General features: G+C 43.3%; 1 protein-coding gene and 1 long non-coding RNA gene across 12 annotated transcripts in view; one reads left to right on the top strand and one right to left on the bottom strand.

Moving 5' to 3' along the window:
• The window catches only part of LOC134217609 (prominin-like protein), a 173,759-nt gene that overhangs the window by 34,837 nt on the left and 119,200 nt on the right, over positions 1–19,722 (bottom strand). For 9 of the 11 annotated variants that reach the window (XM_062696399.1, XM_062696401.1, XM_062696405.1 and 6 more), the window contains 4 exons: positions 3,267–3,540; positions 2,788–3,140; positions 2,573–2,697; positions 2,335–2,358 (listed from right to left, as the gene is read on the bottom strand). In XM_062696399.1, the coding sequence (XP_062552383.1) occupies positions 2,335–2,358; positions 2,573–2,697; positions 2,788–3,140; positions 3,267–3,540 (776 nt within the window). The remainder of the gene's footprint in view (positions 1–2,334; positions 2,359–2,572; positions 2,698–2,787; positions 3,141–3,266; positions 3,541–19,722) is intronic. The other 2 variants (XM_062696398.1, XM_062696400.1) reach the window with 1 other exon arrangement.
• On the top strand, positions 13,565–14,431 carry LOC134213998 (uncharacterized). Its single transcript, XR_009979592.1, has 3 exons — positions 13,565–13,735; positions 13,799–13,873; positions 13,935–14,431. It is a non-coding gene; the product is annotated as an uncharacterized LOC134213998 (long non-coding RNA).

The raw sequence follows: 19,722 nt of genomic DNA, 5'->3' as shown, positions 1-19,722 counted from the left end.
TGAAAGATCTTTAGTTACGCGTGTAGATCTTAAGGCCTTTTCCAGGGTTTTCTTGGATGACCATGAACATATGCAATAAAGGCGTTCTATTCTATGTACCACAAAGGGCATGTACCAGTTTTGAAACAATCTAAAAGATCTCTGGATACGCGTGTGGACCTGAAGGCCTTTTCCAGGGTTTTCTTGGATGACCATGAACATATGCAATGAAGGCACCAGAGGACTTATCCGAGAGATTTCTTCGATAGCGCAGAACATATGTAGTGATCACATTTGATTTCAAGATGCGCAAAGAGCATGTACCACTTTTGAGACAAGTCCATAGACCCATGGTTACGAGTGTAGACCTTAAGGCCTTACTCCAGAGATTTCTTGGATGACTCGGAACATATACTGTGAACGCATTCTATGCTAAGTACCACAAAGAGCATGTACCGTGTTTGAATTTGCATAATAGGCCTTTGGTTACGCGAGTAGATCTTTAGGCTTTACTCCAGGGATTTCTCGGATGACTAAGACTTCATTTCAGGGATTTTGCATTACCCGAAGCATATACTATAAACACCTTCAATTCTAAGAAGCGCAAAGAGCTTGTAGCATATTTGAAACTGGCTGAATGGCCTTTAGTTACGCGTGTAGACTCTTAAGCCTTACATAAAGATTTCTTGTATAACCATGGGCATATGCTGTAAACTTTGACAATAGGCAAAAAGTATATGAGTTTCTGTTTCCAAAACTGTCAAAATTATCCAAATCGGTTGAAAATTGTTGAAGTTATGAGAATATCAATTTAGTGGAACACGGGTACCCTGTCGGCCATCGACGTGTGTTTTTTTTGTTGGCCGCATAAGGGTTAAACAACTTGGAATTAAAATGAAGACATAAGATTAATATCATCCAAGAAAATAAATTAATGAGTACATATATACAAAATTATGCAAAATTGATACCATTAATCTGATTAACATGTATAATAATATGACTATATCGAACAAAAGGCTCAAAAACGAAACAAAAAACACTAATATCACACAAACTTTTAAAAATGTACATTCAATGTTGATCCGTGGAGAGATGTTTTTAAAATGAGCTCTGATTGTAGTTGAGGTTATTTAAAATGCTCTGTTCTGTATACATGATGGAAGAATGAATGAACGAAGCGTTTTCGAGGAACATACATAGCATGTGTATGAATAGCCATACATAATCTATTGGTCGACTTCGAAGCCGTATATGATACAATCGATCAAGACTAGCTATGGCAACTAATTTACCATCACGGATTTCCGGATAAACTGATACGGTTGGTCAAGGCGTCGAGCATAATTTACGTTTCAGAAGCATTCTCAAGTCACTATGCAATGCACAGCTCGTTACGGCAAGGTGATGGTCTTTCGTGTCTGGTAAGTATTCAACATCGATTTGAAGCGGGTAAAACGAAGGGCAGGGATCGAAACGAGTGATACGATGTTTACGAAGTCCGTTCAACAAGTTGCGTCCGCAATACGCTCTTATCGACCAGGGAAAGTCACCGTACAAAACTGTCTATCTACAAGACGCTGCAGCCGGTAGTCCTCTACAGACACGAGACCTGGGCGATTCATCAGTTGTTGGGAAAACCATCCGAACCGAATGACTGCGGTGGGCCGGGCACGTATCCAGAATGTTGGACAGCAATCCGATGAAAATGACGATGACGGTCACAAGAAGGCGAAATGCGCAGCGATCAAGGTGGATCGATCATGTGGATAACGATTTGTCATAAACTGAGCTAAATGGAGACGACTTTTATGTACTGCAAAGGCCACACCGGCCTTAGTCTGAGTCAATAAATAATATTCACTCTAATCGTTAGAATAAGCCTGACATAATTTGATCACCAGAAATGTTGTTCAGTATAATCAAGGCTCTGTTTCTGAATCACAAGTCGAAAGTCCGCTTAGGAAAAATAATCTAAAATTAAAACACGATCAAATGATATCATACGCGCAAACTATTATGAAAACATCTCCATGGAACCCAAACTCTATTCAGAAATGCAAACGATTGCTGAACCTTGTAATCGGATCGATGAAAGGAAAGAAAGGATAGCCGATAATAGAAAAACAAACCTTATTGTATAAAAATGGGTCTTTTGGAAAAGACTAAAAAAACAAGGAATAAAAGAACACCAGGCAATACAAAATAACAAACTGCAAAACAACACCGAGCCAATGCTAATGCCATACTGTGGAATGGAGCAAACACACACGATATATGAACATGCTCCATTTTTTCATTGTTGATCCATTCCTTTTTATTTGAATAAAAAACCTAATAGTGTATCGAACCTACCCGTGGGAAATATCTGTCTTGTATCTGTGGGTGTTTGAATAGTATTTTTTTCATATGGGAATAAATGGAAAATTTTGGACGAAAACACATTCAATCAGCGACACACAAATCGAATTCAATAGAATCCATTTAAAAGAACGGGTGTTTTTGTTATGGCAGCATGAAATTGAAGACAAAAACAAATCGATGGAATTATTATTATCATGTGGATTATTTTCAAAAGAAAACTTCAACTCACCGAATTGTAATCGATTCCATTGGTGTCCAACCGGCCGATTTTGTAGTCCTCCATCACGTTGATGCACTCCTGGGTGCCACACTTGGTCAAAGAGGCCAAGAGTTCACGTTTAACCCCACGCAATCCTGTTATAGACACATGGATGGAAAGGAGGGATAGAGACGGGGGGTAAGTCTAAAGTGGGGCAGGAAAACCGCAAAAAATGAAACACTCACCATCGTTTAACTGGGAGGCATTGACCCGTAGGTCCCGTGTCAGTTGCGTCATACGCTCTAGATTTTTCTCGATGGCTGGCAGCTGTTCGACGAATTCGTTCAGCGCGTTGAGCTTTTCAGCCTTGGACTGTTCCTCGAGCCGTTGGATGATAATGTCAGAAGCCTCGTTTAAAGTTTGTTTTAGTTGGGTGCTCAGTTCTTGGTAGTTGGTGTCCAACAGCTGAGAAATTTGTCGCGACGTGGACTGCAGGAATTCACGTGAGTCGTCCACGCCATACCTCGCCGATGTTGTGATGTTTTCCACGCCTTGCTGCATGTAGCTGTTGGTGGCGTATGCAATAACGACGCCAAACCTGTGGGAAAACAGAAAAAACGAAGCCATATAAATGGGTTAAACAATTGAATTTTTTAGCTAACAATAATTCACATTCAATCACAAATCTAGAGCACATTGCCTGATCGTATCCGGTAACACTTACACTAGCGAGGATGTGGTGCAAATCAGCAGCAATCCCAAAAGCACCCGCCGGCAGGTATCGTGTTTCTTATCGAACGGTTGCGTGCGACCACCGCATCCGCCGAAGCACCGACAACAGCACAGACACAGGCCGATTATGGGCATCAGGGCGATCAGCAGGACGCAGACTACCGTCACCAGCAGGACGGCCCAGTACTCCCGCAAGAGCGGACTCCAGTTGTTTTCCTGCACATTTGGACCAAATTCGAAGGCCCCTTCCCGGACGATGAGGTAACCTAGAACGAAAGGGAAAAAAATCGATAAACATGTGAGGGGGTACAGAGGAAAAAGTGTTGTTCTAAAACTTCTTCGTACAAGCGGTGATGATAATAAATCATCGCAAATTGAATAAGTTGCTCTCTGTCGTCTGCTACTCACTCATAGTATCATCCATGTGGTTATGCAACAATTGAGCTTCGCTAGGGCAGTGCTCTACAATCTATAGTAGTTATAATACACATTACAGATTGAGTGAAATATATCTCAGACAGATTTTTCTTCAACCTTGTCTTAAAGTATATTTAACGAAGTCCAGTATCTATAAAGTCCAGTGGGGCCGGGAGTAGGTAATGCAACTAGGACATGTCCTACGCATTAATGTTTCTAGGTATGACAGTCAAGGCATTGTCCTACCCATGATTTTGGTAAGAACATATCTAGATAACTATTTCAGTTGCAAAACTATCTTATAGGACTGATTTTAAGGTCTACAAAAATATCATCAAATATTATGCAGCTTAACGTGTGTAGTTTTGTTTGAAGTCATTATCAGAGTTCAAACACTAACTATAGAGGTTTCTGGGATCCTTAAAAAACTTTCAGGTGTGAAGTATCCTTAGCGTGCCGTAGAAGAGGTCTTTCTGTTTGTATCTAACTATCTACCGTTTACAGTGTAATGCAGAATCAGAATCCGTAGAACGGTAACAAAATTTACACGATCGTCTAAACGTCGATGATGAAATAAACGATGATGTTCATTCGTATCTGACACCTCATAGAATACAGAAGTCCATTCGTTTCAGCAGTTGAAAAATCACGGTTTAATTCCCTTTGTTCTCTACCGGTTAACGATTCCTACGTTTCGTATAAGTAATTGGACATAACAGTTGGCAACGAGTGTGAATCGGAGCGCTAGTTAGTGCAGAAAATTAGTAAGAAGTGACAAGTTTTCTTCTCGGCTGTCTACCTATCGGGGCTGCGAAATGGTGAGTTGACATCCGGGAAGGGGCGCCTAACATAGCTCTGGTCCTCACAAGTTCCAATACTCACGCTTCCACGGGTCTTCCGATGACAATTGACCGCCAGCTAAGGGTTGCGTACTTAGCTGGTAGTGCAGCCTGGGCACTGTTGTCCTTCTGACATCAGCTAGAGTGAGAGGGTGCGTCCTGTGGGGTCTGCCTAGGATGTGGTGGGGTTCGACAGTGGGCTCTGTTGAACTTCTATAAAAAGCTGCATGTGTCCCCAAGCAGGCCCTATCAAAGCGACCGTGTGCCGCTCAAAGCGCACTAGCCTAGTCCTGGTGTTGGGTAGGACTTTAAACAAATTTGACCCGACTGATCGAGCGTCTGTCCACCAAGGAGGTGCGGCTCCAACAGCGTCTGTTCTGGCATCCAGCGGCTGAGTATGAAATGCTATTCCCGGAAGCTATACCTAAGATGGCAGCCCCATCCCGGTGGATAGGGAACCTTGGGCCAACAACCTACTGTTCCCGAAACATCAATTTGTTCGAGAATCCGATAATGAAAGAATACGGACTGATTTTACGGCGACGACTCTTAGCGCGAAACAACGGACACGAATAGGAACATGGAACGTTTTAACCCTAGCCCAGCAGGGTAAATTGGCACAACTTGCCAATGAGGCACGCCGCATGAAGCTTGAGATCCTGGGACTGAGTGAAGTCCGTTGGCCAAACTTTGGAGAACACAGAACGCCGTCGGGACAAGTTCTGCTATACTCTGGTTTACGAGGTGAACACGCTCCCGGCAACGCGGAGTTGGCTTCCTACTAAGCGCTCAGGCACACTCTGCGCTTATGAAGTGGGAACCTATAAGTGAAAGGATAATCGTTGCCAGATTTAGAACACGGGTCCGAAACCTTACTATAATCCAATGTTATGCGCCAACCGATGCTGCCGATCTGCAAGACAAAGAGAACTTTTACAGTCAACTCAATGCCGTCGTAGATAGAATTCCGAAGGGTGATATCAAGATCTGTTTGGGCGACTTCAATGCGAAGATCGGATCCGACAACTCGAACCATGAGCGCATTATGGGACGCCATGGTCTCGGAGAAATGAGCGAAAACGGAGAGCTGTTCGCAGAATTTTGTGGTAATAACGACATGGTGATCGGGGGATCGCTCTTCCCTCATCGACCGGTCACGACAGGATAATTAAAATCGACAAGGTCACGTGGGTCTCCCGTGACGGCTTTACAGAAAATCAAATCGACCACATCTGCATCAGCCGAAAATGGAAACGGAGCCTTCTTGATGTACGGAATAAACGTAGTGCCGATATCGCGTCTGATCATCACCTCCTCATCGGCGAAATACGCCTGCGCATTGCGCGGATTCGTCGGCAGGAGGAAAGAGTTGGACGACGATTCAACACACGCCGACTGGAAGATGCCACGGTGAAACGGTCCTTCGTTGAAGAACTGGAGACGCGTGCTGCAGATATTCCGGAAGGTGGCAGCGTGGAAGACCAATGGACCGCCATCAAGAATGCCTTCATCGCCACCAGCGAGAACAATCTGGGTGAACTACGCACCCAGAGAAAACAATGGATCACCGATGAGACCTGGAGGAAGATAGAGGAGCGAAGAGAAGCCAAAGCCGCGATAGAGCGATCAAAAACCAGAGGAGCCAAAGTTCTAGCCCGCCAACGATACGCGGCTCTTGAGAAGGAAGTAAAACGCTCATGTCGACGGGACAAGCGAGCGTGGGCAGACTCTCTGGCCGACGAAGGAGAGAGCCGCCGCAACCGGGGACATTCGCCTCCTCTACGATATCTCACGACGCTTAAGCGGGGCGAAGATGAATGCAACGATGCCTGTGAAAGACGCGAATGATCAGTTATTGACCGACCCAACTGACCAGCTGAAACGCTGGTTCGAGCACTTCGAACAACTTTTTCAAGTGCCAGCCAGGCCATCACCACCTCGGCATGATCTGCCTAGGATCCGACGTATAACACGCGTCAATACCGAAGCTCCATCACTGCTAGAGATTCAAACAGCCATCCAAAGCATGAAATCGAATAAAGCCCCAGGGGTCGACCGCATATCAGCCGAGATGCTCAAAGCTGACCCCATGACATCCGCTCAACTACTGCATCGTTTATTTCATAATATCTGGGACACCGCAACTTTCCCGGTCGACTGGATGCAAGGTATCTTAGTAAAGGTGCCCAAAAGGGTGACCTGACTGTATGCGATAACTGGCGAGGCATTATGTTGCTGTGTACCGTTCTCAAAGTTCTGTGCAAAATTATCCTAGCCCGGATTCAGGAGAAGATCGATGCGACTCTCCGGCGGCAGCAAGCCGGATTCCGTGCCGGAAGATCCTGTGTGGACCATATTGTCACGCTCCGCATCATTCTGGAGCAGGTCAACGAAGTCCCTTTACTTGGTATTCATTGACTACGAAAAAGCTTTCGACCGTCTCAATCACGAGAATATGTGGGGCGCCCTGAGACGCAAGGGAGTTCCTGAGAAAATCATCGGCCTCATCGAAGCACAGTACGAGGCCTTTTCGTGTAGAGTGCTGCACAATGGGGTCCTGTCCGACCCTATCCGGGTCGTAGCTGGTGTGAAGGCAAGGATGTATCCTATCACCGTTACTGTTCCTCATCGTAATCGATGAGATTCTGGTAGGTGCGATTGACCGTGAACCAAACCGCGGGCTGTTATGGCAGCCTATAACCATGGAGCATCCAAACGACTTCGAATTGGCTGATGACGTTTGCACTCCTCGCGCAACGGCGCTCTGATATGCAGAGTAAGCTCAACGACCTTGCCGAGCGCTCCTCTTCGGCAGGTTTAGTCATCAACGTCAACAAAACCAAATCGTTGGATGTAAACACGGCGACTCCTTCCAGTTTCACAGTAGCCGGGCAACCGGTGGAGAATGTTGAAAGCTTCCAATATCTTGGTAGCCAAATGGCGTCGGACGGCGGTACCAAGATCGACATAGGCGCACGGATCAAGAAAGCAAGGGCTGCCTTTGCGAGTTTAAGAAATATCTGGAAAAACAGGCAGATAAGTGAACGCACCAAAATACGAATTTTCAACTCTAACGTGAAATCTGTGCTGTTATACGCTAGCGAAACATGGTGTGTATCAGTGGAGAACACTCAACGGCTGCAGGTGTTCATTAACAGATGCCTGCGGTACATAAATCGGGCCTGGTGGCCTCACAACTGGATCTCAAACAATGAGCTCCATCGTCGTTGTCACCAGAGGCCGATAGCAACAGAAATTCGGGATCGAAAGTGGGGCTGGGTCGGCCACACTCTACGTAGGGGCGGAAACGAAATCTGTAAACAAGCATTAGACTGGAACCCAGCGGGACATCGCAGCAGAGGCAGACCCAGAGGCTCATGGCGGCGAAGCCTCAATAAAGAAATAAAAGAAGTCGACCGAAATCTAACCTGGCAACAGGTTAAAGCGATAGCCGGGCAACGCTCAGGATGGAGATCTTTCAAGTCGGCCCTTTGCACCACCGGAGGTGTACAGGATCCGTAAGTAAGTAAGTAAGTGTCTACCTATCGCTTAGCATAATTGCTGTTGGAGGACGCCATTTGCATAGCAGAGCGATCATCAGTTCATTACACGACCAGTACATCGAAGATTTTCACCTTTTGGACTACAATCACCGTTGAAAAACAAAAATTGAAACAGCAACGGAATACCTTTGTTCGAAATTAATTGAATTTGGTGTGGTAAGTTTCTTTTGCTGGAAATTGTTCTAGAAACAATTAATCGCTCATTTTGAAAACCTAATGACTTGTGATATCCACCATTTTGAGTGTAACAGTGTAACAATAATCACTATTGTTCTCTCTAGGACATAATAGATTGAGAATCCTAAAAGAAATAATAAGTTTGTTACAACCCCCTATTAATAGAAATTTTCTTTTGTTCTATTAGTGACTAATAGGTCTCCTAGTTTGGCCAATATTGCAACAGTGAATCCGGTGATTTCTTCGGTTGTTTGCCATCCTGCTAAGGCTACCTGCCGGTGTCCGGAAGTTCGGTAATTCCCGTCGACGCACTTCCGACGAGGTCCAGAGTTGGTGGTCGTGATTGAGGTTGCGAATTCTCTGCGTTAACTGACGTTTGCGTGTTGCCAACTGGCGAAGAACGCGGCTAGTCTGTAGCTCAGGTCGGCAAAGGCTGCACAGTGGTTCTGGTGAGTCGAAATCTTTTATTTATTTTTTGGGAAAGCGCACAGTTTTAAGACATAGCACTTTACAAGCCGTTTTTTTTTATCACGTGCTGGAAATTTCTCTGGATTTCATTATTTATCATGGCTCAATCGAATATTAACAGCACATTGGAACCTTTCCGTAAAAGCAATTCATTCGGCGAGTGGATTGAACGTCTTGGATTTTTTTTAATATGAATAAAGTGCCCGAGGAAGAGAAGCGTGATCACTTCATTACACTGAGTGGTCCGACAATTTTTAGAGAGCTAAAATTGCTGTACCCCAATGGTAATTTAGCCGAAATTCCTTTTGCGGAAATGGTTGCCAAGCTTAAAGCGAGACTAGATAAGACCGAATCCGATCTAGTTCAGCGATTGAAATTTAATGTAAGGGTACAGCAACCGGATGAATCGCTTGAGGATTTCGTGTTGTCTGTGAAGCTACAGGCGGAGTTCTGTAATTTTGAAAATTTCAAACAGATGGCCATTAGGGACCGTATTGTTGCTGGCATACGGGACAAATCTCTTCAACAAAGATTGCTGAATGAGGAGAAGCTGACATTGGAAACAGCTGAAAAATTAATTGCGACATGGGAAATTGCTAGAAACAATGCCAAAAATATGGAATATAGCAACAATACGGACCAAATAGCATCTTTGAATTTCCCTGGGGCAAGATTAAATAAGTTGGCTGCGACACTGAAGTTAGCCGCTAGAAATAATATTGATTCGACGGCTGAACAAAACCGGGGATCGGTAAAAAATAGATTGGGTTATTCTCCTTATCAAAAGGATCGCTTTAAACAAGGACAATGGCAGAATAGACAATGGCGGAATCGCAATCAGGACAAGGGCGGCAGAAATCATCAATGGAGCCGCCCCGATTATTCGCAAATGGTGTGCGATTTTTGTGGTGTCAAAGGGCACATTAAGCGAAAATGTTTCAAACTTAAAAACATGCATAGGGATGCCGTGCATATGATTAACCCTAATGACTCTGGATCAAACCCGGACAATTTCTTGAGCGATATGGTCAACAGACTGCGGACGGATTCAGATAGTGAGAATGATGCGGATGGTGAGAAATATATTTTTCAATGTATGCATGTGTCCTCCATTGGTAGCATAAGTGAACCTTGTCTTTTGAAAGTAGAAATTGATAATGTCTTGTTTGACATGGAAATGGATTGTGGTTCGTCTGTAACTGTCATGAGTAAAAAGCAATATTTCAATAATTTTTCTAAACAATTAACAAACTGTGATAAGAAGTTAGTGGTAGTAAATGGTGCGAGTCTTGTGATAGAGGGAGAGGCAAATGTTTCGGTGAAATTAAATGGAATGCTAGCAAATTTAAAACTTTTAGTGCTGAATTGTGAAAGTACGTTTACCCCTTTGCTAGGAAGACCTTGGATGGATTTATTTTTTCCAAATTGGAGAAATTTTTTTGTTAATTTAGTTTCTTTTAATGCTGACGAAGATGAAACAATAATTAATGAGATTAGAGTCAAGTACAAGGATGTTTTTGTTAAAGATTTTTCTTCACCCATTCACGGGTTTGAAGCGGATTTGGTCCTAAAGTCAGAAGTTCCTATTTTCAAAAAAGCCTATGACGTTCCATATCGGCTTCGTGATAAAGTTTTAGATTATTTAACTAAATTAGAAACCGAAAAAGTAATAACACCAATAAAAACTAGTGAATGGGCTTCACCAGTGATTGTGATAATGAAGAAGAATAGTCAAATTCGTTTAGTGATTGATTGTAAAGTTTCCGTTAATAAGTTTATTATACCGAACACTTATCCATTGCCGACAGCGCAATGCTGACAGCGTTTTTGCTGGATTGGCTGGTTGCAAAGTTTTTTGTTCGTTAGATCTTGAAGGTGCTTATACACAACTATCATTGTCGGAAAGGTCCAAGGAATACATGGTAATAAACACTATTAAGGGGCTTTACAGGTACAATCGGTTACCACAAGGCGCATCATCTAGTGCATCGATGTTTCAGCAAGTTATGGACCAGGTTCTTAATGGAATTGATAATGTTACGGTGTATTTAGATGATGTGTTGATTGCTGGTAAAGATTTAAATGATTGCAAGAAAAAACTATTTGAAGTTCTTGAGAAACTACGGCAAGTTAACATTAAAGTAAATTGGGACAAATGTCGTTTTTTTGTTAAAGAGTTAGTTCATTTGGGACACGTCATTAGTGGAGATGGCTTGAGACCATGCCTGGACAAAATTTCTACTATTGAAAATGCAAAGTTGCCACGGAATGTAACGGAGCTTAAGTCCTTTCTTGGACTGATAAATTATTATCATAAATTTATTCCTAACTTATCTTCAAAGCTTTTTCATTTATATAACTTAATAAAAAATGATGTTAAATATAATTGGGATGGCAAATGCGATAAAGCTTTTGAAGAGAGCAAGGAAGCTTTAGTGAAGGCAAAATTCCTTGAATTTTATGATCCAAACAAATCGATAGTTATTGTTTCAGATGCTTCGGGATATGGGTTAGGTGGTGTAATGGCACATTTAATAGATAGGGTTGAAAAACCAATATATTTTACATCGTTCTCGCTGAATGCAGCCCAACAAAAATATCCAATTCTTCATTTAGAAGCACTGGCTTTGGTATGTACTGTGAAGAAATTCCATAAGTTTGTGTATGGTAAAAAGTTTTTCATTTATACGGATCATAAGCCTCTAGTCGGAATATTTGGTAAAGAAGGAAAGAACTCTGTTTATGCCACAAGATTGCAACGGTATGTGCTGGAACTGTCAATTTATGAGTTTGAGATAAAGTATCGTAAAGTATATAAAGTATCAAATCGCATGGGAAATGCGGACTTTTGCTCACGATTCCTTTTAGATCAGGCAGTTCCTGTTGAATGTAATTAAACATTAGTGAATAATATTAATTTCGGTAGGGAATTCTCAATTGATTTTTCCATAATAGCTAGTAAGACCAAAGAAGATTTATTTCTGCAAAATGTTATTTCATTCATGACAAACGGTTAGCCAGCAAAGGTGAGCAAAACATACCTTGATGTGTATGCTAATCAGCAAAATCTAGAATTCATAGATGGATGTTTAATGTAATTTAATGTATCTAGAATTCATAGATGGATGTTTAATGTACCAAAATAGAGTTGTAATACCTGCAGTAATCAAAAATCGAATTTTAAAACTATTACACGCCAATCATGCAGGAATTGTAAAAATGAAACGGCTTTCTAGACAGTGTGTTTACTGGTTTGGCATAAACTCAGATATTGAAGATTACGTGGCAGTCTGTGATACTTGCAATAGCATGCTGATTGTTCCCAAAACAAAAACAGAATCCAAATGGATACAGACGAGGCCCTTTAGCAGAATACACATCGATTTTTTTTATTTTGAGCACCGCACATATCTAGTAATAGTGGATAGTTACTCTAAATGAGTAGAGATAGAGTATATGAGGAACGGCACGAATTGTGATAAGGTTTTAAGAAAGCAGGTTTCTTCTTTTGCACGTTACGGTTTACCTCTCGCTTAACTTTTCAAAAGGTCCTAAGTAACATTTTTTTCATGAATTAATTTGAGTACTGCAATCAAAAGCTTTCGTATTGGTCGGTTGATTGCGCTATTCAAATTAATTCATGAAAAAATGGTACTTAGGACCTTTTGAAAAGTTAAGCGAGACCTGATGTTCTTGTGTCTGATGGTGGTCATCCATTCAATGCATATGGCTTCACGATTTTTTTACAACGCCAGGGAATCAGGGTGCTAAAGAGCCCACCATATAATCCTTCTAGCAATGGACAGGCTGAAACAGGGTGTCTACTCATCTGTAAAAACAAAATTCCAACAAATTTACTTCAGAAATTCCTCCAGGAATTCCATCGCAAGTTCACTCATAAATTTCTTCATCCATTCAATCAAAATTCCTTCAGGAATCACATAGGAAATTCATCCAGGTATTCCTTTGAAAATTTCTCCATAGATTACATCGGAAAATCCTCCGGATTTGAAGAATTGCTTCAGAACTTCCTCCAGGATTTAATTTGAAAATTTCTTTGCTAAAACTTTAGAAAACATCTCAAGGATTTGTTCCGGAAATTCCTTTAGATATGCATTTGGCAATTCCTTTGTGATTTCTTTTTGAAGCTCCTTTAGGTGTTTGTTCGAAAATGTCTTGTGAATATATATATTTTTTAAGAATTTCTTTGGAAATTTGGTTAAAAATTCTTTCGGAAATTCCTTTGAATTTTATTTCAGCTGTTTTTTGAAGAAACTTAAGAAAACTTCTTAAGGAATTGTTCCGGAAATATGTTTGGGAATTTCTTTAGGAAATCCTTCAGAACTTCTTACGAAAACTACTTCAGGATGTAGCAAGTACGCCATATTTATTTATTTATTTATTGCAATATTTAGTTTATCTTTGTAAATATATTTATTTTGTTATTTATTTAAATTATAAAACTTTGCATGTATAGTTGCGTCTTTTGAAATAAATCTTTGTCTTGGATCACCGCAAGAATAGTCTAGAAGAAGTACGCCATTGAGTTACCTACGCTAAGAATTGAGTCTTATGAGTTCCCTACAGTCAGCTACCAAAGAAACACATGGGGTTTAGCCAGCATATAGCGCATCATGACGCCAAAAGTAGCGCGTGGCTTGCGGCCAACGACCCGCACGCCGGTCTTTTGAAGTTGCGTTGACCTTTGGCTTGTCCGGCATTCCACGCTTGGCACGATTCTTAGCGAGCAAGCTTACTGGCTAATTTGAATCGTCTGTGGGAATGAGATGCACGATTTGGGGGATTTCGTGGATAAATTCTTTTGATGCTCGGGTTCGCAAATTTCAACTTCGTTGAATTTCGCGAACTATGGAGACAATGTCTAAAATTTCGCGGTATCTGAGGATTTTCCCAACCCGGAATCGTTCACTTTGTTCCGTTCCGTGGAAGAGGCAAAAGCGGTCAATTTTGTTCCGTGCCGTAGTGTGTTTTGTAAGGTAAAAGTGACATAGTTTTTTTTGTAGGTTGTTAGCTAATATACGTTCTTTGTTTTCCTCTAGTCGAGCATAAGTTAGAAAAGCTCAATTCAGTCAGTTGATTGTATATTGTGTGTGCGTAGATCCATATTAAGAAAGGTAATTTGTGACATTTTTAAATATTAGATAGTTCTCAAACATCGTGCGTGTGTACAATTAGGTCCGTGGCAGCATTAAATTGGCGAAGCCGACACACTACACCAATCCGATAAGACCGTCTTTGACCCCACGCATCGGCTACAAAAATTCCCGGGGTACACTTGGCCGGAGAAGGTTGCGTACCATCAAAAGCGCACCTTTGGCAGGCGAAGCCAACCCACCGCAAACAGCATCCAATCAATTTCCAACGTTTTCCAACCGCATAGCAGCAGATCGCCGTTGTCGTCGTCATCATCGCACTACCGACGGCGCCTCAACAATCTGCTTTGCGCGCCAGGACGGACGCTTGTACCGCGCCCATGCGTAAGCCCGCGCACCGAAGGAAGTGAGTGACCGTACAACATCGACGCAATACGCCGTCCGTCGGCGTGAGTTTCTGGACCGGAGTAGTGCGCAATGCAGCTCCGGCCCCATTCGTAGGTCCACTCCAAACACGCCAAGCAAAACCGTGAGTAATATGCATGCATAATTGTTTGTGTCGTCCATGGCCATGTGACCCAGTAGAGGCACAACAATTTTTGTTTCGGGAGTCCGTAATTAGCCAATTCGATACGGCTCCCGTGTGAAGCTCACCGTAGGTATGTGAGAAGCGAGAGTGAGCTCGCAGGAGAAGTTGTCGGAGTCAGCTAGAGGAGGAGAGTCGCGTAGCCGGAGATACCGCCGGCGAAGAGAAAGAGGAAAGAAGAGATGTGAAGAGAATGTACACAAATTAGAAGTAGAGAGGAATATTGCACGCACACACAGATAGCTCAGAGGGAAACAGTGGGAAATGCTAGGCCTAGGCCAATGCAAGGAATAAAGAAAGTGCATTAAAATCCATGTAAATGTTTGTTGAGTGTTCCATGTATGATTTGATCGGAGCCGAAATAAAAACCCAGAGTTGAGACGTTAGACTGGTCCAAATGCGTGTAATTTGAATGTAGTCAGTTACTGTCCTTTAAAGAATTTATGTCGCTTCGTGTTCGAATTTAGGTTTTTGTTGTTGTATTTACTGGGTAGTCAGCCCGATTTGACTTTTGGACCGCTTTCTAGTCTTGGACGGGGTGAAACGGGTAACTTTTTTGGGTTGGTCCGATGAGGAAAACCCCCGCCTGCATGATTTTGTCTCCAGGCCGGATATCGGAAGAATTTATTTGAGGAAATCTTTTGGAATTAGTTGTGTCCGCTCGGAAACGAGAAGTACGACGGACGTATGCAGGTTAGCCAGTCAGCTTTCTCTTTAAGGAAAGTGACCCTTCCCCTAAGAAGGTCTCAAGCCGGGCAACTAAAACTCGTTGGGCGGTCTCCTACCAGCCGCCCAATTCTAAACCGGAAACGCTACTGGCCGACCCGTTATATCTGGCGCCCAACAAAACAAGGCTTTTTCGGAATTTTTTGTAGCTGATTGTTTGTAAAATAACTTTTTATATTCAAGTTTGAATTTTTGTTGCATGAAAAAGCACATATTTATTTTGAAAGTGGAAAATTCATTGGAAGGGAACTCGAATTTCGGAAATTTATGTTTAAATATATGGTATTTTTGTTTTCTGTATTCATATTTATTATTTATGTTTATTTCAATAAACCTACATATTTGTTACATCATTGTTAATTTATTATATATTATTTACATTTTTGTTTCATAATTTATTTTTCTTGTTCTATGTTATTTATTGCTGAGTGTTATTTATTATATTATTCTGTTTGAATTTGGAATATTAAAAAAAGGTAACTCGAAACGTATACTAGACTTAATTCATTTAACTACATATTTGCGGTAGATCTTTGTGGAGTGTCATTTTCTTCTGGTGTGAATTTTCTACTATTATTTCAATATGAATCAAGTTTTTCCCAGAGCCGAAGATCTCAACTCTGAGGAGATCGATTATGAGCTCGCGATTCGACAACAACCAGAAGAAGTTTTTAAGCTTGATTTGTCTGGAAGGCAAAGAACATTGAGACGTTTATTCAAGGAAGATCAGAAAGATGGACGCAACTATCGTTCGCCCTACTCCATTAGCGAGGAAGCGGCACACGTTGAAGGTAGAATCGAAAATTTATCTAAGGCATTGGAAGAGAGAGTAGAAATTAAACTTGAATCTCGAGTGATCCACTACTGGTATCGGGTTAAACGAGCGGTAGCTAGGAACGAGGAGGAGAAGAAATTGCGGAGAGATTTAATAAGAAGAGTCGAGACTGTTATGCATAACTTCCAGTTTGGCCCTCGCTTTCACCATACAAACAGCAGATTAATAAAATCATTCATAGTAATGATGAGGAAGCGAGTGGTCAAACTAGGGGTGGAGCAGTAGGAGGACCAGTGGTATCAGAGGACGGTTCTCATTTTCTCGATAATCCTCGCAAATCGCTCGATTATTCCAAGGGTGCCATTCACAAAGAAACCGTTCAAATCAACCAGGGACAGGGCAGACACAGGATTCTAAGTTTGTGGTCTCGCGTCAAGAATGGGATGAAATGAAAGCCATGATGCAGTGTTTGATGAGTAAGTTTTCTGGGGATGGTCAGGATAATCGGGTTAGGCATTCGAACGAGGAACACCAGAGGCAAATAGGAATGAACGAAAACGACAAGAACTGCCGAGGCAGAGAGACCCACGGAACAGCTATTGGCAAAGTGAAGTTCAGCCACACCAGGATTCGTTAGGCCTTAGTGAGGATGGACACCGATACAGAAGACATCAACCCCAAGAGACAGCTCACAGTCAAGCGACGATGAGAGTTACAGGGACAACATTCCGCAACATCGAGGTTGGGCGCGTTCACAGCATGGCGGGCAACGTCCTCGGGAACCAATTAACCACAACCGAATCGAGAAATGGAAGCTCCGATTCACGGGCGAACCTAGGGGCATGCCGATCGAGAACTTCCTGTATAAAGCGAAGAAGTTAGCCGAACGAGAAGGTGTGTCGAGAGACATTTTGCTTCGTGACATCCACATGCTTCTCGAAGGCGCAGCTTCTGACTGGTTCTTTACCTTCGTGGATGAACTGGTCACTTGGGATGTCTTTGAAGCTAATATCGTCTACCGATTTGGGAATCCGAACAAGGATCAAGGGATCCGTTCGAGAATTCACGAACGTAAGCAGCAAAGAGGCGAGTCCTTTATAGCGTTCGTAACGGAGATTGAGAAGCTGAATAAAATGCTGTCCCGGCCGTTGTCGACGCGGAGAAAGTTCGAGATAGTGTGGGACAACATGCGGCAGCATTATCGCTCCAAAATCTCGATCGTAGAGGTGAAGGACCTACAGCAACTTACGAGACTAAACTACAGAATCGACGCAGCCGACCCGCAGTTACAGTATCATGCCAACGACAGCAACGTTCGGCGGCCTATCAACCAGATCGAAGCGGAAGAAAGCGATTACGACAGCGACCGTTCAGTACCGGTCAACGTGGTAAGGGGGCGCTACGAAAGAGGAGATCGTCGGAGGCAAAGCACTGGCCCCGAGAGACACGGCCAACAGCAAAGCGGTCAAGAACAGCAAGAAGGCAATCAAGCTACAGCGCCGATGATATGTTGGAATTGCCAATCTCAAGGACACGGATGGAGACAGTGTAGCAGGCCAAAAGTGGTATTTTGCTACGGCTGCGGCAATTTAGGAAGAACTACGCGGAACTGTGAGCACTGCTCCAGGAACCAGCGGGAAACGAGTAGAAGGGTGTCGGTCTGGGAACGCGAACATCCAAACTACAAAAGAAGTTCCCAAACTAACTACGACAAACCTTCCATATGACCCATTATTGGAAGTGTATCATATTAAGATTCGCGTGGGCAAGTGTCCCCACATTAGAGTAAGGATTTTCGACACGGACTGGGAAGCGCTATTAGACTCTGGAGCAGGAATAAGTGTCCTCAATTCAAGAGAAGTAATCGACAGATACGGCCTGAAAATTCAACCTGCGTCTATTAGAGTTTCCACCGCAGATGGCTCAAACTACAGGTGTCTGGGATACGCCAACATTCCATTTACTTTCAAAAACATGACGAAAGTTATTCCGACAATCGTGGTACCGGAAATCTCGCGACAGTTAATTCTTGGAGCAGATTTTTGGGAGGCGTTCGGCATTCGGCCGATGATTGATCTTGGAAATGGTCCGGAAACAGTAGAAGTCGTCGCACCGAGAGACAACGAAGTCATCTGCTATACGCTAGAACCAGCGACCGAATTACCGACGATCGAACAGGAAGAGAGCGATGAGACCCTAGACATTCCGGTCTACGAAGGACCGACGGAAACGGTAGCCGATCCGGAGAATATAGAGACGGAGCATGCATTAACGGATGGACAACGAGCACAGCTGATGGATGTGATAAAACGGTTCGAGCTAACGTCAGAAGGCAGACTCGGGAGGACACATCTCATCGAACACGAGATTGTCTTGAAGGATGGAGTGAAACCTCGAAACCCTCCAATGTACAAGTGTTCACCGTACATACAAGAGGCAATAAATGCGGAGGTAGAACGTTTCAAACAGCTTGACGCCATTGAAGAGTGCTATAGCGAGTGGACGAATCCACTCGTTCCGGTCCGTAAGAAAAACGGGAAAGTGCGAGTGTGTTTGGATTCCAGAAAGATCAACAAACTCACAATAAAGGACTCTTACCCAATGCGGAATATGCAAGACATATTCCGACGATTGGGTAAAGCCAAATACTTCACAGTGATCGATCTAAAAGACGCCTACTTTCAGATCCCTCTGAAAGAAGGTAGTCGAAACTATACTGCATTCCGTACTGCGAAAGGTGTGTTCCGGTTCAAAGTGCTTCCGTTCGGGGTGATGAACGCACCGTTTACGATGTCACGCCTAATGGACAAAGCGCTCGGATTCGACCTTGAACCGTTTGTTTTTGTCTACTTAGATGACATTGTCATCGCTTCCGAGACGTTCGAAGAACATCTTCGGCTTTTACGGATAGTAGCAGAGAGACTAAACCGAGCAGGACTGACGATTTCCGTAGAGAAATCCCGTTTCTGTCGGAAACAGGTCATGTACCTTGGGTACCTTTTAAACAAGGACGGGCTGGCGGTAGATGTATCTCGAATCCAGCCAATATTGGACTATGCACGACCGCGTAATCAGGAAGACATTCGTCGTCTCATGGGTCTGGCTGGATTCTATCAGCGGTTCATCAAGGACTACAGCCGGATCACAGCCCCAATCACAGACCTGTTGACCAAGGAGAATAAGAAGGTAGTATGGACCAAAGAGGCAGAACACGGGTTCAATGAATTGAAATCGGTACTGACCTCAGCACCCATTTTAGGCAATCCTGATTTCACAAAGACGTTCACCATCGAATCAGATGCTTCCGATCGCGCAGTGGGAGCAGCTCTGGTCCAAGAGCAGGACGGAGAGACGCGGGTAATTAGCTATTTCAGCAAGAAGCTGAATCGGACGCAACGACGATACTCCGCAGTGGAAAAAGAGTGCTTGGGAGTACTGTGCGCCATTCACCACTTCCGGCACTACGTCGAGGGAACCAAGTTCCGCGTCATTACGGATGCTCGCAGTCTGCTGTGGCTGTTTAACGTGGGAGCAGAGACGGGAAACGCGAAGCTGTTGAGGTGGGCACTCCGGATACAGGCGTACGACTTCGACTTGCTGTATCGGAAAGGGAAGGCGAACATCACCGCCGATTGCCTGTCTCGAGCAGTACAAATTGACGTCATCGCGGCCTCACAACCGGACGCTGAATATGAAGATTTGATGGAGGAGATTCGGAACAACCCGATAAAGCACAAAGACTACCGAATCGTAGATGGCGTGGTTTATCGGTTCGTAAAGGTA

Source organism: Armigeres subalbatus, chromosome 2, assembly GCF_024139115.2.
Source record: "Armigeres subalbatus isolate Guangzhou_Male chromosome 2, GZ_Asu_2, whole genome shotgun sequence".
NCBI lineage: Eukaryota > Metazoa > Arthropoda > Insecta > Diptera > Culicidae > Armigeres > Armigeres subalbatus.
This window is presented reverse-complemented; position numbering and strand designations above follow the sequence as displayed.